Source organism: Anomalospiza imberbis, chromosome 14, assembly GCF_031753505.1.
Source record: "Anomalospiza imberbis isolate Cuckoo-Finch-1a 21T00152 chromosome 14, ASM3175350v1, whole genome shotgun sequence".
In the NCBI taxonomy this organism is placed as follows: Eukaryota; Metazoa; Chordata; class Aves; order Passeriformes; family Viduidae; genus Anomalospiza; species Anomalospiza imberbis.
Window position 1 is genome coordinate 15,970,196 of NC_089694.1, and position 21,880 is coordinate 15,992,075.

Sequence of the window (21,880 nt, forward strand, 5' to 3'; positions counted from 1 at the left end):
ATAGCAGCGGCGTGGTGGCGACAGCCAATGGGAGGGCGCGATGTTGAGGCAGGCAGGCGTGTAGCCGGCGGGATGGTGAGGGCGGGGAGCTCGGGAGCGCTCGGGGGGCGGCCAGGGGACGGCGAAGGCGCTGAAGGGGCCGGGAGGGCCCTGAGGAGACTCAGGAGCTGGGAGGGGCTCCAGAACTGTGATGGGGGCTCAGGGGCCGTGATGGGGCTCAGGACGCTCAGGGGCAGTGAAGGGGCTCAGGGACATGAGGGGGGCTCAGGGGCAGTGAAGGGGTCAGGGGCTGTGATGGGGGCTCAGGGGCTGTGGTTGGAGCTCAGGGGGCTCAGGGGCACTGAGGGAAGCTCAGGGGCACTGGGGGGGGCTCAGGGGCAGTGATGGGGGCTCAGGGCAATCAGGGGGCTCAGGGGCACTGGGGGGGCTCAGGGGCAGTGATGGGGGCTCAGGGCACTGGGGGGGCTCGGGGGCAGTGATGGGGACTCAGGGGCAGTGAAGGGGCTCAGGAGCTGTGGTTGGGGCTCAGGGGCACTGGGGGGGCTCAGGAGCAGTGAAGGGGGCTCAGGGGCAGTGATGGGGGCTCAGGGGCAGTGATGGGGGCTCAGGGGCAGTGAAGGGGCTCAGGGGCACTGGGGGGGCTCAGGAGCAGTGATGGGGACTCAGGGGCAGTGAAGGGGCTCAGGAGCTGTGGTTGGGGCTCAGGGGCACTGGGGGGGCTCAGGTGCTGTGATGGGGGCTCAGGGGCAGTGATGGGGGCTCAGGGGCACTGGGGGGGCTCAGGGGCAGTGATGGGGGCTCAGGGGCAGTGATGGGGGCTCAGGGGCAATCAGGGGGCTCAGGGGCAGTGAAGGGGCTCAGGGGCAGTGAAGGGGGCTCAGGGGCTGTGAAGGGGGCTCAGGGGCTGTGAAGGGGCTCAGGGGCAGTGATGGGGGCTCAGGGGCAGTGATGGGGACTCAGGGGCAGTGAAGGGGCTCAGGAGCTGTGGTTGGGGCTCAGGGGCACTGGGGGGGCTCAGGGGCAGTGATGGGGGCTCAGGAGCTGTGATGGGGGCTCAGGGGCAGTGATGGGGGCTCAGGAGCTGTGATGGGGGCTCAGGGGCAGTGATGGGGGCTCAGGGGCAGTGATGGGGGCTCAGGGGCAGTGATGGGGGCTCAGGGGCCGTGAAGGGGGCTCAGGGGCAGTGAAGGGGCTCAGGAGCTGTGGTTGGGGCTCAGGGGCACTGGGGGAGGCTCAGGGGCAGTGGGGGAGGCTCAGGGGCAATGACACGGCTGATTAAAGCAGTATATATTTTAAACCTAACAATTAAATGTATAAAAGTTGTGGTAATCCCTATCGTGGATTATCTCATTTTTCAGGGAAAGTTAAAATTATGATATCATTAATAGGTTTCTTTAACAACCAGGGGTGAATTTTGTGTTTGAAAAAAGGGAAAAAAGTTTTTCTCACAGATGGAAACCAGCTCAGGCCTGCAAAAAGCTTTTGGATGGTTGATGTCTGGCATGAGGGTGTATTCTTTCCTTGAATTTTAATTTATAAATTAAATCTCTGGTTTGAAACATCTTTTCAAAATCCAGATATTTAATAGCAGAAGACCCTGATAGTGAAATCCTGAAGATATCTGGCTGGCAAGGACAGAAAAGAAATCCCTGAAACTCTGGAATTCTGGTTGTGCCTCTGTCTTTGTCTGAATTTAATGTGTAATTCCTGCTGGCTGGGCTCCTTTATTTGTTCCCAAGGGTTTCTCAGTCTATCAATCTTTTATAACATTATTTTGAGTGTCACCTACAGCACAACCACTGCTTTTTTACCTTAAACTCGTTCTTTCTTCCTTAAGGCTGAAAAAGATTCCAAAGAGGAGATTCTCAAAGCTTTCAAACTCTTTGATGATGATGAAACTGGAAAAATCTCTTTCCAAAACCTCAAACGTGTGGCCAAAGCACTGGGGGAGAACATCACAGATGAAGAGCTGCAGGTTTGGACCTGGTGGTTTTGGGGTCTTTGTGCTGGAGCTGGGAGGAAAATCCTCTCTGTGCTGGTAGGAAGGGAGGAATTTCTGGAACCTGTGGATTTTGAGGTTGAGGACGGGTTGAGCCCACAGGGATGTAGGAATGAGATCATCCAGTTGCAGTTTTGTCCAGTAGCAATGATGTGAAAGGAATGACTCTGCTCCAAGCACTTTGTTTCCCCTCAGGACTTTTCCTATAATATTGCCTGGTCAGATTTCTCAGATTTCTCTATAAATACACCCAACAAAACAGATTTCAGGAAATATTTTGTCTGAGCTTGAGCCAACACTGTCCCCTCCAGCACAGCTAACGAGTGGCTGGAATTCTACATGAATCCAGTGATTCCCAATAAAGCCCACACCTAAATCCTGACCCCAAATCTCTTGCAGGAGATGATTGATGAGGCAGATCAGGATGGGGATGGGGAAGTGAACAAGAAGGAATTCCTGAGGATCATGAAGAAGACCGGCCTTTACTGAAGCCCAGTGGATTTATTCCTTGGCACTTGGGTACATACCTTAGGCAATGGGAGCCTCACTTTTGTAGTGTCTTGATTTCTTTGGAGGCAGCAGAAAATACAGGTCAGTTCTGTTAGAAGGTTTCTGTGTAGAATATTTTTGTTTAGAAGTTTTAAAGGTATTTGGGAGCACTTTGCACCACTCTGTTTACAGGCAGCAACATGGTTGCTGGTTATGATGTTTACACTGCTTTAAATACACAAATCACATGGCCAAATTCAGATCCTTTTCTGACTCAAAAATGGGTCCAAATGATTCCAGTTTGGTAAAGAGATGACTCAAAACCAGACAGTGTTATTCTGTTGCTCAGTGTAAATCTGTTTTGGGTTTATGTCTTGGTTTGGGCCCTACAGTGAACTCTTTTTATGACGTATTTGCAGGATCCACTTTTTTAGAATGTGTTTTATGGGATTGTCCCTTCCCCCCTTTTCTAGGGCATTCTTTAAACTCAAAATAAAAATAAACTGCTGCAATTTACCTTGTGTTCAGTTCACATGGCTAAGGAAGTCTTTGCAGAAGGAAATTCCCAGTGCTGCTGCTGAGAGCTCTGTGCTTGCAAGAATGCTCAGAGGCTGCAGATGGGATTGGATTTTATTTTCAAATAAAATCTTACTTGAAGCCATCAGAATTGTGGAAAGAATTTTGATCCCCACTTTGCCAAAAAAAGATGTGGCCGGGCTGGAGAGGATCTAGAGGCCACAAAGATGATCCAAAGCCTGGGAAGTTCCCATGTGAGGAGAGGGTGAGACCTGAGCTTGCTCAGCCTTGGGAAACTGAGATTTAGGGGAGATCTTGTCACCATGTTTGGTATTTGAAGGGTGGCTACAAGGAGAAGGAAACTCCCTTTTTATGAGGAATAGTGGAAAGGACAAGGGATTAGCTGTACAGGATACTCCTGGGAAGATTCTGAATGGGCACCATAGGACAATTTTTCCCCATGCAAAAATCATCTGTTGGAAGTGGTGGATTCCCCGGGTTTGGGCACATTGGGATCCATCAGGACAGACTGTTGGGACATCTTCTCTAGACAGCATTTTTACCAAGAAAGATTGGACCAGGTGACCCTTGAGATCCTTCCAACCTGGAATTCTCTGGTTCTGTTAATGCAGGTTCACCTCTTCCCACCAGAGCTGGCTGGTGACGTGGGGCTCTCACCAGTGTCACATTCCTGCTCCAGTCTGGGTTCTGACAAATCCCAGCAAAACAAGGTGGGGCTGATGCTGGGGATTTCTTCCTGTATCATTTTCCCAACTGACCCAGAGCTTGTCCTGATCCAGAGGGAAAGGCAGAGACAGGAGCAGAGATCAGAATTCAGTAGAAGCATCAGGTTTTATTTGGAAGCAGAACTGCGTTCCTTCCTTTGGCCACAATTCACTGCTCTGAGGGAGGGGTTGGGGAGCAGCTGACCCTGGGCCCTGGGGGAGCCTGTGGCAGGGATGGGTGGGATATTGGGATGGAATTCTTCCCTGTGAGGGTGGGGTGGCCCTGGCACAGGGTGCCCAGAGAAGCTGTGGCTGCCCCTGGATCCCTGGAAGTGTCCAAGGCCAGGTTGGAGCAGCCTGGGCTAGTGGAAGGGGTCCCTGCCCGTGGGAGGAGATTAGAACAAGATGAGCTTTAAGGTCCCTCCCAACCCAAACCATCCCACGATCCCATGGCAGCTCCCAGCCCAGCTCCTGCCAGGGAGTGACGTGTCCTTGGCAGAACACAACAACCCCAAGATTCTCCCTCCTCAGCAGCCACCAGGGGTCTGGGGCAGAGCTACTGAGTGTCACTTTTGCTGTTGCTGTGTGAGGGGAAGGACATTATCCACGGAGAGGAGCTGGGTGCCTGTGGGAGCTCAGGCCAGCCTGAGCACTTCCTGCACCATTTTCCCGATGCCGTCGTGGACGTGGTGGATGGGGGCGTTGCACATGAAGGCGCTGGTGCTCACTAGGCGGTTCCTGGCGTCCACGTGGACCTCGCTGACCTGGCTGTTCACGTGCCTGCAGCCCAGCTCCCTCATGGCCTCAGCAGTCTTGGCATAAGGCCACCTGCAAGGGAATGGGGAATGAAAACCTGGAGTGGGGAATCTCCTACATGCTGTGCTTGTGGAAGGGCCAAAGGGAAGATTCTGTGGTCACTGCACAAAACCTGTTCAGTCAGATCCAAATCTTTTCCTGCTCGAGGAGTTTCTCCAGGACTGTACAACACAAAAACCTCCTGTTCACATAAGTTAAAAATCTGAAGTAAAGCCAAAATGAGGCCTGAAGTTCCACTTTGGATGCTCCATTACCTAATGCTGCCCACTCCAGAGTTCATGTTAATAAAAACCTGGGAAGATTTGGGTGAAAAGGGGCTTCAAAACCCACCCACTTCAAAACCCACCTCTGCCATGCCCAAGGACACCTTCCACTGTCCCAGGCTGCTCCAAGCCCCATCCAGCCTGGCCTTGGACACTTCTAGGAATGGAGCAACCACAGCTTCCCTGGGCAACAATTACATTTAGGTTTGGGGTGGGTTTTTTCCACCAGCTTCTTCTGAGCTAGTGACAAAACTCCTTCCTAGCAAAAGCCATCAACATTCCTTGCCTACCCTTGGGAGAATCCAATCACAGCTTCCCTGTAGGACTGAAGACAGTTTCGCTCCCTCCCTCTCTTCCCACCCCAAGCCTTGGGTAACCATCTTGTTCCTGCCTTGGATCTGCTTAGCTTGGAGTCAGCAAAGGCTTTTCCTACCCTAGGTCTGTGTGGCATCAGAGGGGCAATTATTTAATTTAAAATAATACTTTACATTTAAATTAATTAAAATAAAGTGTCTTATTCAAAGCCATCAGAGTTGTGGAAACAACACACAAAATGCAAACAGATTGGGTGTTACATCATTCCTTCTGCTGTGCAGAGAAATGATAAAATCAGTCTTCCAGAGTTTCTGCTTTTCCCTGTTAAGTCCCCAAGAGGGCTGGAGTTGATGAAGGCCTCACTGGAGGCAGCAGAGCTGAGTTCGCAGTAGTAGCATTCAGCTCCTTGTGAGACTTCCACCACCTGGCCAGGATTCCTGGGGACTTTGGGGGGACCCTGGTGTGGCTGTCACCAACCCCCCGGGGGTTGACACTCACTGTTCACACTCCGTGTCGTGTCCCACGGTCACCTCACAGCCCGGGAAGATTTTGGCTGCCAGCACTGGGGAGATGCAGCACAGCCCGATGGGTTTGTGGGCAGCGTGGAATGCTCTCAGGACACCCTCCACCTCTTTGGAGACGCTGCAGTTCTTGCCCTGCGTGGCCCAAGTGCTTAGGTTTTTTGCCACCCCGAAGCCACCTGAAGAAAGAGAAACAGTTTAGGCTGCAGATTATGTCCAGGGCAGGACTTTTGCCAGGTGTGGCATGGTGGAATGCTCAGGTGCATTGGATGGTTGGCAGCATTTGTCCAGAATCAAGCAAAGAATTAAAATTGGCTCTCCTTCCAAGCCTTGCTCCAGCCTGTCCCTCTCCATCCCACGACTCCCACATCATTCCAGACCTATGGAATATCTAAGCTGTGGACAGGCAGACCCCACACAATCCTACCTGGAATGATGAGGGCATCCAGCCCCTTGACATCCAGCGTAGCCAGGTCCTTGATGTTGCCTCTGGCTATCCTGGCACTTTCCACCAGGACATTGCGCTGCTCTGGCGTTGGCTGTCCCTTCACGTGGTCCACCACGTGCATCTGGGGGATGTTGGGAGCATAAACCTCAGCCTGGAGTCAGGGGAAAGGGCTGTTATCCTCCAGGAATGATGGTGAAACGCGGGAAAGCACAGGCAGTGAGAGGGAATGCTGTGGGGCATTCTTGGGAAAGAGCTGACATGGAGGAAGGAGGGAAGGAAGGAATGAAGGAAACTTCCAGTAGTTTGTGCCCAGAACTGCTTGTCTGGGGGGCTGAAGAGTCCATCCATATCCCAATAAATCTCTCTTGCTGGGTGACCACCCAGAGAGCTGCTGACCCACCCCATCTCCCACCGGGACAGGACTTGGGGTTTCCTCTCCCTGCCAACTGTTTTCCCAAAGCCCAAAGCATTCTGGAAAATGCTTTCCCTTCCTTTAGCACTTTCAAGCTCATATTCAGAAATTGAGAGTGGAAGGTGGTGAACAGATTTTGGAACTGTCCCACCTGTGCAGTTCTGGGCTGCACAATTTAAGAAGAATTTAAGGAACACCGAGGTGTCCTGAGGAGGGCAGGGCTGGAAGGAATGTCCTTGTGAGGAACAGCCGAGGACTTCGGAATTTTCTAGGTGGGAGACAAAGAACCTGAGGGGCAACCTCACGGCAGCTTCCCGTGGAGAGGGAGGTACTGAGCTCTGTTCCCTTCCAGCTGTAATATTCCATTCTGTGCCGTTCTGTTTCCTTAGAGAAGGAGGGATTGAAATGACGCCCGAGTTTCCTCCACTAGAGGCCCCTGCCGATCCAGGGATGAGGGAGGGATGGGCTCCGAGCCTGCTGGGTTGGGATATGGCAGGAGGGAAGGACTGTAGCAGCTCCAGGAGAGGAAAAGGCACAATTACACACAGTGGAGAAAACGTCTGGCCAAGTCTCATCCTGGAGCCAAACAGCGAGGGCAGGGTTGGAATGGTTTGGAATTGGGGGGGCTGGCACAGGTAGGTCACCCCTGTGTCCCTGTGTTCCACTCCGACCCAGACACGTGGGTGGCTCACAGCTGAGTGTGACGCTCCAGAGGCTTTCCCTCCCTCCTTCCCCAGTCTCACAGAGCAGCTCTCACGACTTTTAGAGCAGCTGCTCCTTTTTTACCCCTCAAGTTTAACTCACGAACCTCTATCTGTTCTCTCATCCCTGCAAGTGTCACAAGGCCAGGCTGGACGGGCTTTGGAGCACCCTGGGACAGTGGAAGGTGTCCCTGCTCATGGCACGGGATGGGAATGGATAAGCTATAAAGTCCTTTCCAATCCAAACCATTCTGGGATTCTCTGATTCTATTTTCACTTCTACTCTTTGAAGGTTTTAAAAAAAATGAATTTCAAACAGCCCAAACTATCTTTTAAACAGAGATACCAGGAGAGAAAAGAGGATGTGAAGCCAGAAACGAAGAGAGAAAGCATTCAGGAAAGTCTGTTGGAGAGTTTGGATGCAGAGCCCCACGCCAATCCCTTTGTACAGCACAGCGGAGCAGGGAGCTCTCCACACCGTTCCCAGTGACTCCAGGCACTGCTGCTTGGCTTCTGGGGAGTTTGTCTCAGAGACAAGGAGGGGAGAGGCTGAGGAGCAGAGCCGGGAAGGGGAGCCAGAGCCAGGAAAAGGAGCCCGGGCAGGACCCTGCCGGTGCCTCTTACCTGAGCCCCCTCCCGGCTGAGATGCACCAGCACCGCCGAAGCCTCGTGGATCTCGCTGCCATCGAACACCCCGCAGCCAGCCAGCACCACGGCCACCCTCTTTGCCATGGTCCCCCGGGAGCAGAGGGATCCCTGGAGAGCCTCACGCCGCTGTGAGCTCTGCCCGCCGCCCGCAGCCCTTTATAGCGCCAGCCCTCCCCAGGAGCAGGTGGGGCCGCGAGGGTTGGGCTGAGTTTCTCACTGGCAAGGAGGTTTTATTTCCAGTTCCACAGGCAGGGCATATAAATATTATTTGTTTCCTCAACTGGCTGCTGCCTTACAGATCTTCCTCCCAGCACGTTGTCTGCAGAGCAGCCCCAGCTGACATGCCCTGCTCAACAGAACAGCTGTGTTTTTCCTCCTCGGCTGTTGATTTTCCATTCTAGTTCAGACTGAAGCACCAGAACCTTTGCACAGGAGATGGTATCAAAGGGAGCCTGCCCAGAGCCAGGATTTCAGCCCATGCATCCCCCTCTCTGACCCATTCTTTGAACTCTGCACTGCATAGGCTGCTTTAGAATTTTAACACCAACATTTCCTTTTCAGCTCCTTGAATGTCCCTTCCCCCAGATCTCATCTCTCAAAAGTGGATATTTTACACTTTGCTGCAGTTGCTTGCTGGCTTTTGCACCCTGAGTTAAGAAGTTAATGAAGTCATAGAGTTGGAAGGGACCCCACAACGTCCAACTCCTGGCCAGGCATAGGCATCCCAACAATCCCACCCTCTGCCTGAGGGCATTGTCCAAGCACTTCTTCATCTCTGGAATAATGGGATTCTTCATCAACAGCACCATCTCTCTATTTATTTAATTCCAGGGAAGGGGCACTGTGAACCGGGGGGGGCCTGAGCTCTGGAGGGGCCCTGGCAGCCAGATTCAGTGTCTGGAGCTTGTTCCTCCCACCCTGGCTCTGCTCTCGTGGAGATGATCCTGTACCTCTCTATTTCAGCCCGGCCCTGGTGAAATAACTGTGCCCTGTGGAGGCTGAGAGAACAAAAGACTCCCACAACATGGCTGCAGGGTGTTTTTCAGGGGTTATTTATAAGACATGTTCCTTGGGGCTCTGTCATTTTTGGGAGAGACGTGAAGCACATCCTGTGGGTAATGAACTCGTGGCTTGGCAGAGTGTTCAGTCAGGCCAGGCCTGAGGAGGAGGCTCACTGCTGCTGTTTGGGACTTCATTTATGACATGTTTCTCCCATAATGAGGTATTTCAGGCACCCAGCTGATACCTGAACAAGCAGGAACAAGAAACGTGTGACAGAGGCCCTGCAGTCCCACTAAGCCAGCCCAGACTGTGCCTCTCAGTTACTTTTATTGCCCAGAACAGGAATTAAGTTGAGATATGCATAAAAAACATCCAAAGCCTTTCCCCTGCTGCTTGTTTCACTATCTAAGGAATCCTAACTATGGCTTAGGGGTGTATTATTTCCTCTTGCATAGAAAAACAGCCGAGTGATGTTGCAACCTGAACAGGTAATTTCTCCTTCCTACAGCTGCTTCAGGAGAAGTCCTGCTAGCCATGGAACAAAGTAGCCAGAGGCTGAGGATTTCCACAACCTGCCTGCTGCAAACCATATCAGTTGCCCCTGCCTGTTGTAAACTGGCTGGGCTGGTTTCCCTGACCGGGGTGATTGGTTCAACTGGACCAGCCAGGCTTGTTTCCTCCCCTTGGAAAACATCTGTCACAACAGACATGTCAGCCCTAAAGATCTCTCTGCAACGAAGAGATGAATAATAAATGACATTTCTCAGCTGGGTTATTCCAGCCTGGGTGGCCTTGGCTGTACAGATTTGTTGTGGGCATTGGTAGTGACAAGTGGCTTTAATCTGCATTAAGGTTCTAGTGAGGAGGGGTGGGAAGGGACCCTCTTCCTGCAGGGTGAGCACAGTTAGAGGTACCAGGAAGGTTTGGGAGCAGTGAAGGGGATCCAGCTGGATCCAGCTGCCATCGTGCTGCAGCTGGCTCAGGGGCAGAAGGAGCAGGGTCCTGATGAGCAGAGTGCCTGATGCTCTGGGGTTGTTCTGGATGCTGTCATGGCTCCAACACCCCTTGGATGATCCCACAGGCCTGACTGTGAGCTCCAGCCAGTGCAGCTCCCAGCCCCATTCCCAGCAGCTTTCCTGTCCTCCTGCCCTGGCTGTGGAACAGGATTTATGGGGGATCACAGAGCAGGATCTGCTGAGGGGAACATCAGAGCTGGCTGCTGGAAGAGCTCTGCAGAGCCATCCCTGGGCAGCCCAAGAGTATCAGTGCAAAGCTCTGCATGCTGTTCTGCACCTTTTACCTTGTCAGGAGAGTGGGAATTGCTTTAACTGGAGCTGAGTCCCTCAAGGGAACATTCCCTACACTGCTCCATCCCCACAAACACAACAGAGGAACCAAGCTCTGTCAGCTCTCACAGAACAGTTCTCTGACAATTCCCACCCGAGCCATGACTCAACATGATCCCCAAGCCAGTGCTTTCTGCAGCCTTCCCTCCCCCCATAAACACCTTTGTGCCCTGACCACGCATTCCCCATGGGGAGCAGCAGGAAGCTGCCCACAGGTCCTTCATGTCCCCTTTGGGACACAATCCTGGCAATGTTGGACACTCACTCCTGACCTGGAAAGCCAGCAAGGCTCCTCTGGGCTGGAGGAGCTGGATGTGGAGTGACAGGTGGACAGAAGTCACCTTTAAGGGAATGGCACTGGGTCTGCCCTGGGTTTGTCCAGCTCAGGGGGCTGGTGCCAGGCATTCAGAGCTGTGACAGGGACAAACAGCAGGCCCGTGGCCAGTGTGAGGAGAAACAAGTGGTCCCCAAGGAGCTGCTGGGCTTGCAGAGGGCTTGTTTGCTCCATCAAGGTGGATGCTTGCAAAAACCTTCATTTTAACCAGTGTCATTTCCTCACTGGCAGGAGCAAAAAAAGGCAGCAACAGCAATAAACCCTCAGTCTTATTTTTCAAGTGTCTTTTTGAACAAGGGTTAATCAACAGTAAAATTAAGAGGCCCCTGGAGGGAGCTACCAGCAGCCCACGCTGACTCACAGCCCCAAATTTACTGCAGCCAGAACTTCATTTGCATTTCCTCCCGCATGCAGAGAGGAGCAGGAACAGAAGAGGTTTGTAGGAAAAGGGGTGGAGAGCAGGGAGGACCGGCGGCAGCGGCGATGGTTTGGTTATAAAGAGCATGGGAGGAAAGAGAGGCAGCAGTGCAGCCCTCGGCCGGGGCTGCGGCGCGCAGGGATGGGCGAGTCACTGCATTCCTGCATCGGGCTCCTGGGCATTTCCGCAGGTAGGGACCGCTCCTGGCATCCTGGCACGGGATCGGGCTTGGGACGAGCTTTCCGGGACACCCTCCTTTTCCGAGGGGGCTAAAGAGGCTGTTTATCCTGAGGCTTCTCTGCCTGGGGTGAGCTTTTCTATCCAGAGATCCCTGCGCCTGCTTTGGCGGCCAACAAAATATTTGTGTTGGCTTCCAAGGGCTGGCCTGAAGATTTGTACTCGTTCCACGCTGGGTGGGAAACAAATCCAAACTTTTTCATAGTCACTGTAGTAAATCATCTCGGTTTGGATGCAGTTTCCTCCCCTTTCCTTTTCCAACCCTTCTCTGTTTTCTGTGTTCACTCCCTTTCACTTGCTCCTCCTTTGTGTTCCATCTTCCCAGATTGTTTCAGCTGGTTTTCCATCAGTACTAGGCTGGAGGGATCAGCTGCAGGGTGTGTGTGTCTGTCTGCCTTTTGTATAACTGGAATTGTGGATTTTTACCTTTATCTGGCAACAGGGGAGCACTTTCAGACTCTTTCATGCATTCCCAGGATGATTTGGGTTGGAAGGGACCTTAAAGATGATCCAGTTCCATACCCTGCCATGGGGCAGGGACACTTTCCCCTCGACCCAGCTGCTCCAAACCCCAATATCCAACCTTACCCTTGATGGGATGGGGCATCCACAGCCTCTCTGGGCAACCTCAAATGACTAATTCCAAGCTTTTTCAAACCAGGCATCCAGAAAGAAGTGAGTCCTTGGGCACAAACCAAATCACACTCCCCCAGCTCCTTAGGCTTTCCTATTTGCAGATTTTGCACTGTTATTTTCCCTCTATTCCCTGTTCTGTCCACCCTGATTCTCTCCTGGCTTTTGGGCCATGTTTACAAGCTCTGTGTGCTTCCCCCCTCCGTGTCCCACAGGATCTCTCCTGCTGGCTGTGCATTTGTACAGCTCCCCCCGAGCCGCCCCGCTGATCCCCAGCACGGCTCTCGGAGTTCTGCTGCTGATGGTGTCGGCTCTCCTGGCCTATGCAGGTAAGAGCTGGGGCTGGCCAGCCCCACAGCCTCCCTCCCACGGCTTTGCACATCCAGCTCTGCTCTGCCAGCAGGATACAAACCACGGCAGCCTCGCTGGAGCACTCATCCCTTCTCCCAGAGGAGTGTGTTGTCCAGAGCAGCTGTGGCTGCCCCATGATCCCTGGAAGTGTCCAAGGCCAGGCTGGACATTGGGGCTTTGAGGACCCTGGGATAGTGGAAAGTGTCCCTGCCCATGGCAGGGGTGGGATGGGATGAGCTTTGAGGCCTCTCCCAACCCAAACCATTTCATAGTTCTGTGTCAGCACAGCAAATTTTCCCTCTACAGGCAAGAAAATAAATCAATGTTTGTCTTAAACAAATGCTCTACCAGGATCTTGGAGTTTTAACACACTGAATACACATTTATCTCCCAGGCTTTCTGAGAGTGCTTTCAGCAGGCATGGATTGAAATGTCCATGGGTAAATGCCAAGAGACAGTGCCTCTACTTATCTGAGAGAAAAAAAAATCACTGCCTAGAACAAAACCCACACTTTCTAGAATGAATGTTGAATTATTTATTCTTTGTAACTCATAGCAACATGAAATCACAGAAGGATCAAATCACGGAATTGTTCAGGTTGGAAAATACCTTGAAGTCTGTCAAACCCAACCATCAACCAGCACCACCACCATGGTCACCACTAAACAATGTCCTCAGGTGCCACATCCATGTGTCTTTTGAACACTTCCAGGGATGGGGATTACACCACTGCCCTGGGCAGCTGTGCCAGGGCTGGACAACTCTTTCCATGAGAAATTTTCCTTGGTATTCAATCTAAACCTCCCCCAGCACAATCTGAGTCCATTTCCTCTCATCCTGACTCTTGTTCCCAGGGAGAAGAGCCTGACCCCTCACTACAACCTCCTTCCAGGTAGTTGTAGAGTGGGATAAGGTCCCCCTGGGCCTTCTTTTCTCCAGGACAAATCCATCATCAGGCAGGACCTGTGCTGATCCTTGCCTTGTAGTTATCCTGCTTCCCGCCTTTCCTAACTCCTGCTTCCCACATTGTGCAGTTTGAAACCACAGCCCTGTCTCTGTTTGTTCCGCAGGGATCCGGAGAAGCCTCAGGAGCGCCTCCCTGCTGGTGTCCCTGTGCCTGACCCTGTCAGCCCTCTGGAGTGGCTATGGAGTGATCCTCATCCTGGCAGGGCAGGGAGTGCTGCCTGGCCCGGGGGATGCCCGTGATGCCCTGCTGCCAGGCCTGGCCACCTTCACCTTGGCCCTGCTCCTGCTGGCCGTGGTGGGCTTCCTCTGCGGAGAGCCCCTCCTGGCCCTGGTGGCTGCCACCGTGTCCCTGGCCAGTGCCCATGAGGTGGCCCTGCACTTCAGCTCCTCGCTCGGCCCCTCGGCCGTGGCGTGCAGTCACCTCAGTGTCAGCTTGGTCGGGGGCTACTTTGCTCTGGGGAGGATCCTCTACCTCCTGACCAAAGGGAAAGTTGCCCTCCCTGGCACGGATCCCGCTGAGAAAAAGGCCCAGGAGCGGGGCCGGGGCAGCGCTGGCAGCACCAACCCCTTTGCAGCCCCCGGGCTGCTCCTGAACATGCTGTCAGCCAGTGTCTTCTGCTGCAGGCTCCTGGGAGTCACCCACAGACTCTTCCTGGGCCACGTGCCCTGGCTGTGGGCAGCTGGCACCTACCAGATTGGCATCTGTGTGTTGTCCTACCGTGCAATGGACGTTCTCATGGCCACAGCCTTTGGCTTCACTTCCATCCTCAAATTCGCTGGAGGTTACTGCCTCCTGTACCCTGCCTGGCAGCCAGAGGAGTCGTCTCTCCCGACCCCATTCCTGGTGGTTTTCTCCATTCTTTTTGCTGTCTTGGCTCTTTTTCTCTCCCTTCAGAGCCCTGTGGATGGCCTGTACTTGCTGGTTTTTGTCACCTACTGCATTGCCTTGGCTTGCAGTCCCAGGGGTTTTTTTGCAGGTGGCCCCCAAGGTGTGTCCGTGGCCATTTTCATGGCTTCAGCCTTGGTGGCTCTGATTCACCTGTACAATGTGAGGGCCAGGGCCAAGATCCCAACAGGGAAGGGTGCTGTGAAGGCCCTCCTTGCTCGCAGCAGCCTCCTGAAGCTCCGGGAGGGGCAAGACCTCCACGCTCCCTACCTGGGCTATTCCAAGTATGCCGATGCAGAAGTCCTTACCTATGCCTGCAGTGTCCTGGCTTCTTTTGCTCTAACAACCACAGGAGACCCTCAGGCTCCTCTTGCCACTGTTGTTATTCCATGGGTGGTGGTAGCTGGTGGGATCCTGAAGTTCCTTGGTGGCTCAGTGGCCTTTGCCCGGGGTAAAACCCTGGAGAGCAGTGCCTTTATCCTCTACTCTGTCATGTGGATCATCTGGGGCCTGACAAGGTACAGTGGCCTCTATGGCTCTGCCAGAAGCTTCCATGCAGCCGTGGGCATCATTTCCTTCATGCTCTTCAACAGTTTCATTGTCTTCTGCTCACTCTTCTTAAACATGGCCTGGTTCTTCTACTCCCTCGCCTTCACACTCATCGCTGTCAGCTTCCTGCTGGATACCATCCATGCTCTTCCCACTGGATACGACATTGCTGCCACCCTCATCTTTGGGCTGGTCAGCTTTTACTGCTTCCTGGCTGCCCTGGCCAGCAGCACCTTTGAGGGTTGCTGCTTGCCCATGGGTGGGCCCATGGTGCAGCTCAGTGGTGTTGGGGCAGGAACGACCAAATGCCTTCACCTGCCTGCCAGGAAAGCTTCCTCAGTCAAGAGAATTGCAGGTAAGGGAAAAACAGAGGGCACAATGTGGGGATGGAGGGAATATTCTGTGAGGTTTTGTAGCAGCACACTCTTAAAAGGACATTATCCCAGTCAGAGAATCACAGAATGGTTTGAGTGGGAAAGGACCTTAAAGCCCATCTTGTTCAATGAGCAGGGACACCTTCCACTAGACCAGGTTGCTCCAAGCCCCATCCAACCTGGCCTTGATGTGGAAAGCTGGATGATGTGGTGATGTTTTGGTAAAGTGGGCCAAGTTACAGGAGTCATGAGCTAAGTAGAGCAGCGAATTCCCTGCTGTGTCTCCTGCATCATTTCCCTGTGTCCTCATCTCCTCTGAGACCCAGGAATTGTCCAGGCTGGGGCTAACACCCAAAGCTTTGCACAGAGAAAGCAGAGCCAATGCTTGGTCCTTGCTCTCTCCACTCTGGCCCAGAACCCCCCTAAAGGCCAGATATCCCCTTGGAGGAATGTGGGAAAATGCACTGCCAGAGCAGGGACAAGGAGAGGAGAGCACCACATTGTGTGACAACTCTGCCATGGGAATTACACCCCTCCCCTGTCACTCAAGGGCTCCTGCCCTGCTCCCATGCCAACAGATATCCTGAGGAATGGCGGCACCTGTGGCATCCCCACGGACACCGTGTATGTGCTGGTGGCCGCCTGCAGCCGGCCTGACGCCGTGGAGAAAGCTCACCGGTGAGTCCTGGCACCTGGGCTGGGCTCAGGAACCTTCCAGAACTCGGAGCTGCTACTGAGTGCTGGCTACAGCACCCACTGAGAGCAAGGCAGATCAGCCTCAGTGGGAACAGCAAGGGAGGGAGAAGATCCAGGTGAGGAAAGGAGGGAATTGAGCTGCAGTTGTGTTCTGGGACACTGCAGGCTGAAGGAGCCAGGTAACTTGGACACCACAAGAAGCCCAAACCAGTGGCAAATGGGGCAGGGGGTTATTGTTCTTACTTGGAAGTATGTGTTGTCACAACAAAACCCCTCTGGTGTGAGCTGGAGCCCCTCATATTGGGGGGATTTCCTCAGGACTTGGGCTGTTTGGACCTTTACCCATCACTACACAAGAAGTTAAAGCCTTGATTTGGAAATAGACATTCCTGATTGGCAGTAGCCAGTAAAGTTCCTTCCCATCCAGTCAGTGGTTGAACAGTCCTACTTCTGCTCCAGACTGGTGACCTGGGGCAGAGCCTACACACCTTCTCGTAGCTCTAGACCTCTCCAGTAGTTTCCTTTCCTTGAATTTAAATCCTCATCTTACTTCCAGCCTAATCTTTTCTTCCCTCATTCCAGGTCCAAGCGCCAGGCTCAGGATCGCCCCATGTCCCTCTGGATTTCCAGCCTAAAGCAACTGGAACCTGCCAAGCATTTGTTCACTCCCCTCCTCTGGGACTTCATGGAGGCTGCCTGGCCATCTCCCATTAGCTTGGTCATTCCCAGAGGTGAGGAAATGCTGTTAATGCCAAGCTCTCTGGAGAGCTTTGGGTTTGAAATTCCTAAAACTGTGAACGCCTGCAACACCACATGTTTCATAGGGGTATTTTGGTTACAATCATTGTGTTTGGGCTGGTGTAAATCTCTAAGTGCTGAGTGACTCTGCTTGGTGCAGGTGAATGGGTGGATTTCCTGGGAATGAAGGACTCTGCTAAGTACGTTGGGACCCCCCAGAGTGTGGCCATCCGCGTTCCTGACTGCTCTGTCACCACACACCTCATCGACCTGGTGAGTCAGAGCACCTGAGCCCCGCTGACCTGACCCCTTCTTTGAGAAAGGCTGGGGCCTGCAGGCAGCTGGGAGGGATCTTATGGCAGCAAAGAGGGGAAAAGGAGCAACCAACAAGTCAGGAAATCAGGAGAATGCCCAGACACAGTTTCATTTCCAACGTAGAATGCTGTTGGAAGCAGGGACTTCTCTGAGGCTGGAATAACTTCAGAAGGTGCAGAAAGTGGCCACAGGAGCTGTGATACCCTGAGTGTGCTAGGTCTAGGCAAGTGCTATTGCTGGAAAGCAAGATGTAATTTCACGGCCATCATCACTAAACCCAAATTTGTCAGTGCTGGTGACTCAAACACAGTTTGATGGGGCTGCAGTTGACTGCAAAATAGGTGCCTCACCTGCGTGAGCCACACTGAGCTCTCTTCACAGTCACAGATGAAGTTCAGAGCTCGAGTCACCTGTTTTATCCCAAAAGGCCTGCTCAGAGCTTTGACTGCTGTTTTTCTGTCACCAGGTTGGCCCCATTGTGGTCACATCAGCCAACCCAACGGGAGAGGCTGACACGACCCACCACAACCAAGTGTATGCCAAGCTGGGAGATAAGGTAACCAAGAGATGTGGGGATGGGAAAGTGCAACCACTTTGTTTCCAGAAGGCAAATCAATAGATGGTATCAGGAATCTGGGAAAGCCTCTAATTAAAAAAAAAAATCTCATGGATGCTCGTCATGCTGGTGCCAAAGAGAAAGAAGATTTTAAAGCACAGGTCTTGGTGTGAAACCAAAACTCTTCTGCTTTACACAGTGTAGTTACGGCTTGGCAACATAAGTGGGTTCATATTCCAACACAGGATGATGGGAGCAATAAAAAATTCATTCTTGCTCACAAGCAAGCAAATCCTGGTGCCTGGATGTGCCAGGGCTCCAGCTGGCATTGGGCTGTGAGAAGTCAGGGATTTCCATCTAAGGCTGGGGCTGGTCTAAAACTGGTACCAAGCTCCAAAATATTCCTGGCTGTTAGAGCTTTCATGGTAGTGCCATGGGCATGGCCTTTCATTGGTTTAGGTGGGAGATCAGGAAAGGTTCTTCCCCCAGAGGGTTCTGGCACTGGCCAGGTTCCCCAAGGAATGGGCATGGCCCCAAGACTGCCAGAGCGCCAGGAGCCTTTGGAAAGGTGGAATTGTTGGGGTGTCCTGTGCAGGACCAGGGGTTGGATTGATGGTGCCTGTGGATCCTTCCAGTTCTGGATGGTTCCATGATTCTAAGATTTCACTGCTGAATTCTGAGGGTTTTACATTTTGTGTAATTGTGGCAGCTTTAAACAAGAGGTGGTGCAAATCTTTCACCTCTAGCTCCTCAAAAATCAAAACTTCATACACATTTTCTTTGTGGATGGGACGCTCCTCAGCTGCTGTAAACCTTCCTGTGCTGTGCTGCTGACCTGCACCCCGCAGAGCTACCCTGTGCTTGCTTTGAGGTTCATTCACTCCAAATCTAGCGCTGGCGTCACTGAAGCGGGGCAGGAAGGAGCAGCATTGCCTTTGATGAGAACTACTTGCTCTTGAGAGGGGAAACTCTCCCTTTCCAAGGGGAATTTGGTGTGGAAATTTGCTGGTTTTAGGTGGATGCAGTTCTTTGTGGTGGGCCTTCTCCAGAGAATATTGCCTCCACCGTGGTGGACTGCACAAAGATCGACAGTGGGAACATTGGATTCTTCCGAGTTGGTATCATCCCCAAGTCTCAGGTGAAGTTCAGCTGGATTTAATTTCCATTCCCTTTCTCCTAATTCAGTAAGGAGACAAAGAAGTCTGTGATAGCACGAGGAGTTATCCCAGGCCGGTGTGAGGGACAAGAGCAGAGCTCTGTGCTTCTGTCCTTATCCTGCTCCAGAGCACCTCTGTGGAGCTGGGGAATGGGAAATGTGGGGCTGATTCATCCATGGAAAGGGCTCTGAGATCCAAGATCATGGACCTCTATGGGACAGGCTCTCCATGTTCAGCCATCCCAGACACCTCTGAGCACAGAAATTATTTGTGTCATCCCAAAACCAAGCCAGACACTTGAAAGAGATCTTGTGGAAGGTGTCCCTGCCCATGGGGAATCTTTAAAGGTCACTTCCAACCCATTATTTTATGATTATTTGATTATTTCAACAGCTGGAGAAGAAATCAGTGCTCTCCCCTAATTCCTAACCTACTCCCAGCTGTGTCTCCTCATTCCAGGTGCTGCAGATCCTGGAGCAGGTGCAGAAGAAACACCTTGTGGTCCCTAGCAGTGGCCCTTGCCCCATAAAAGGCTGGGAAGAGCTCCAGAGTCGTGGCCATGCTGTGCCCAACGGGGTGGGCAGAGCTGCCTTGGTGGAGCCGGGGCCGGATCCTGATCCCGAGCATCACACCCGCTTCTGACTCCCACAGCTCCGTGCTCACCGCGACGTCGGCTGCTGGAAAATGCCATTTCGGCCAAATTGGGGAATGGGAGAGGCTTCCCAGCTGCAGGGGTGACTCATTCGTCTTTCTGTGGACACTGCTCAATTATCCCAGTGCGGTGCTGCCTCGCAAACCACAGGCACCCAGCAGGAACATCTTCCCTTAGGGACACTGCCAGCTTTCCCTGGAGATCAGTCACGGCCAAAGCAGGCTTTCCTTTGGCGATAGGTTGGCCCCAGAGTTACAGAGCTTTATCCCTGACACTGGGAGGGAATTCCTTGGATTTGGGGCAGGGAATGAGGCGAAGCCGTGCAGAATTACCTGGTGGGGGAAAAACACTGCATGAAACTTGAATCACACAGAATCCTTTAGGTGGGAAAAGACCTCTCCAATCCTTGAGTCCAGCTGTCCCCCCAGCACTGCCAATGCCACCGCTGACCTGTGTCCCCAAGTGCCACACCACGTGGGGAAGGAGGAGGGGAGATGTGTCCAGGTGCTTTGCCCGTGGATCCAATGGACTTGGCAAAGTCTGGGCTGGGAGCTGGAGGTGTCTCCTGCTGTGTTTTCTTCAGAGAGAGGTCACCCATGTTTGACCCCACTTGGGAGGTCTTTCCTCTGTTGGGAGAACCCAACACTCCAAAGAAATGCCATGACCTGAGGTGCCATTTCTGTATTTCACACTCCGTGTCAGGGTGGAATTCCCATCTGGATGATTCCAATGTTATATCCTTAAAGGTGCTGGAGCTTTAGGTAAGACCCTCCCTTCCCATGTTAGGAATTTCAGGAGGGCAATCTCCAAGTGTTTGAGGAAGCCAGGAGCTGGTCTCTTGCCTTACAGCCCAACTCTTCCCATCTCATAGCATGTTTCCTCCAGAGTGCAAATTCCATAGGATCAGAGGAAGGAATTCCAGCCACTCCAGGCAGTCGTTTGTCTTCTCTAGCTTCTCCGCAAGCTCCTGAAATACAGGGAAGGAGTTGGAGACATGCTCACCCATGACCTTACTGGCATCACTGGGATGTGGTGGGATGGCTCCTGGAGTGCAGCAATGGGAGGATGTGGACTTTTTAGGAAGGACAGGCAGTGTGGAGTGGTGGCTGCTGAGCAGGAGGAGTTGGGAAGGCGTCTCAAACCTATGTGAGGAATTTTCCTTGGCAAACACTAGAGTTATGGCTTGTTCCATCTCCAAAAACTGCTGATCTTATTCTTACCTGACTCAGGTGCAAGGTGCTGATCAAACTGCAGCTGAAACCAATCAATTGATCATTGATTTCACCTGAAGCTGTGCTGGAATTTAAGGATAAAAGTGGTGCAGTCAGAGGAGCTCAACCTCCACAATCTCTGCCAAAATGGGGTCTCCTCAACTTGTCCTCACAGAGCTGGCTCTCTTCCTGCAGAGAAAATTCCAAAGTGTGTTCAATAATTTTGCTGGTCTACTTCCTGTATCTTCTTGGAGTTTATTAATACTGGTTTTTAGAAAGCAATAAAATATTTTCAATAAATAGATCTCATGCAGGGATGTGCAATTGTGACAAAACCTTGTGGGGCAATGGGTTCTGGATGTCGTTGTTCCTGGCCATGCAGGATCCAAGCTGGATCTCAGGAGGAAATCAAATTGTGACACTTCCAGGGTGGGGAAGAGGAGGAGGGGAGAAGATAACTCCTCACAGCAGCTCCTAATACCAGCTCAAAAATGCCAAGGCTGAATTTCACCCCTTAATCACTAGAAAAACCCCATAAGCACCAAAATCTGAGGGAATGTGGTAAAAAGTGGGAATATGGAGATGTGCTGAGACATCACAAAGGCTTTTGGTGAGGGAAAACTGCCCTGGCTTAAATATACCAGGGGTGCTGCTGCTCTGTGCTGCAAATAATGATTTTTTAGTGTGGCACAAGTTAAAGGTGGCTCAAAAAACTGTGTTCTTCTCTTGATGCTTCATCTGGATCCATTTTTCCTCTTTGTCCCCATTTTTTTTTAGTTCACAGAAAAGGCTGGTTTCAGTCTTGGGACACTGGGGGAAGTATTTCTCACTTTGCTGAAGTGAGACAAGGAGAGGTTTCATTTCAGGCATGATTTTACCCCACTCACAGCTCTCCCCTGTACCAGCAAATCAGAAAGGAACAGTTTAGGGAAAAGGGGATTTAAATGGGATCTTTCACTTAAATCAAGGGAGAAAAAAAAAAAAAAAAAAAAAAAAAACCCCAAAAAAACCCCCCAAAAAACCCTCTACTATTTCCACAGTTTCCCAGCATTTAAGGGGAAGCAAAACATTTTTGAAGATAAGAAAAAACTTGCTGTTTTAAGTGGCAAATCCAGTCAGACAGGGCTGAGATAAACATTTGAATATTTGGGTACATGTGCTGAAAAATCACAGATCAAATCTATTTTGGGCTATCAAAAAGAGTATTTTCATCACTAAAACTGGAGGTTATGGTGGAAAAAGGTTGTCCAGGCCTCCTCAAGGGAAAGCCTCACTGAGCCCTTCTGTCCTCCTCCAGGGGAAGGAACCACTCCTGTGTTCTGGATTAGAAGGACAGAAGGGGGTGTGAGATCTGCAGACCTCCACCAAAGGAGGAGGAAAACCAGAAGAGACTCCTCTGAAACCAATTTTGGTTGCATTGTCAATGTCTCAGAGATCTTTAGTCCTGAAAGGTCACCCTGGGAGACAAAACAACCTCATGAATGGGGCTCTTTGTGAACCAGCCAACTCTGCAGTCCCACTGGGGTTGGAAACAGCCCAGGAAGAAGGGCTGTCCCACCTTCCTTCTGCCCTTTGTGGAGTCTAGACATCCGTGTCAATGGAAAA

General features: G+C 52.1%; 3 protein-coding genes across 3 annotated transcripts in view; 2 read left to right on the plus strand and 1 right to left on the minus strand.

The window, feature by feature from the left end:
* SPRY3 (sprouty RTK signaling antagonist 3) overlaps window positions 1–21,880 on the plus strand; it is a 315,558-nt gene that overhangs the window by 232,910 nt on the left and 60,768 nt on the right. The window lies entirely within an intron of this gene.
* On the minus strand, window positions 3,838–8,074 carry LOC137482652 (putative glutamine amidotransferase-like class 1 domain-containing protein 3B, mitochondrial). The gene is made up of 4 exons (XM_068205160.1): window positions 7,830–8,074; window positions 6,072–6,243; window positions 5,622–5,823; window positions 3,838–4,557 (listed from the first exon to the last, which is right to left on the minus strand). Exons 1-4 carry the CDS (start codon window positions 7,935–7,937, stop codon window positions 4,365–4,367), a joined length of 675 nt encoding a protein of 224 aa, XP_068061261.1. The 5' UTR covers window positions 7,938–8,074; the 3' UTR covers window positions 3,838–4,364.
* LOC137482636 (uncharacterized) lies at window positions 9,426–20,579 on the plus strand. Its single transcript, XM_068205116.1, has 9 exons — window positions 9,426–11,143; window positions 12,039–12,152; window positions 13,246–14,931; window positions 15,529–15,628; window positions 16,229–16,377; window positions 16,545–16,657; window positions 17,166–17,255; window positions 18,271–18,393; window positions 18,872–20,579. The coding sequence occupies exons 1-9, from the start codon at window positions 11,095–11,097 to the stop codon at window positions 19,052–19,054; spliced, it is 2,607 nt and encodes an 868-aa protein (XP_068061217.1). The 5' UTR covers window positions 9,426–11,094; the 3' UTR covers window positions 19,055–20,579.

Bases quoted from the DNA above. Each gene is read 5' to 3' on its own strand.
- LOC137482652 (XM_068205160.1), bottom strand. From the start codon at position 7,937: ATGGCAAAGAGGGTGGCCGTGGTGCTGGCTGGCTGCGGGGTGTTCGAT. The intron at 6,244-7,829 runs GTAAGAGGCACC...CCCTGACTCCAG, and splicing joins TCAGCCGGGAGGGGGCTCAG to GCTGAGGTTTATGCTCCCAA. The intron at 4,558-5,621 runs GTGAGTGTCAAC...ATTCCCTTGCAG, and splicing joins CACGACACGGAGTGTGAACA to GTGGCCTTATGCCAAGACTG.
- LOC137482636 (XM_068205116.1), top strand. From the start codon at position 11,095: ATGGGCGAGTCACTGCATTCCTGCATCGGGCTCCTGGGCATTTCCGCA. The intron at 12,153-13,245 runs GTAAGAGCTGGG...TTTGTTCCGCAG, and splicing joins GGCTCTCCTGGCCTATGCAG to GGATCCGGAGAAGCCTCAGG. The intron at 14,932-15,528 runs GTAAGGGAAAAA...CCATGCCAACAG, and splicing joins CTCAGTCAAGAGAATTGCAG to ATATCCTGAGGAATGGCGGC.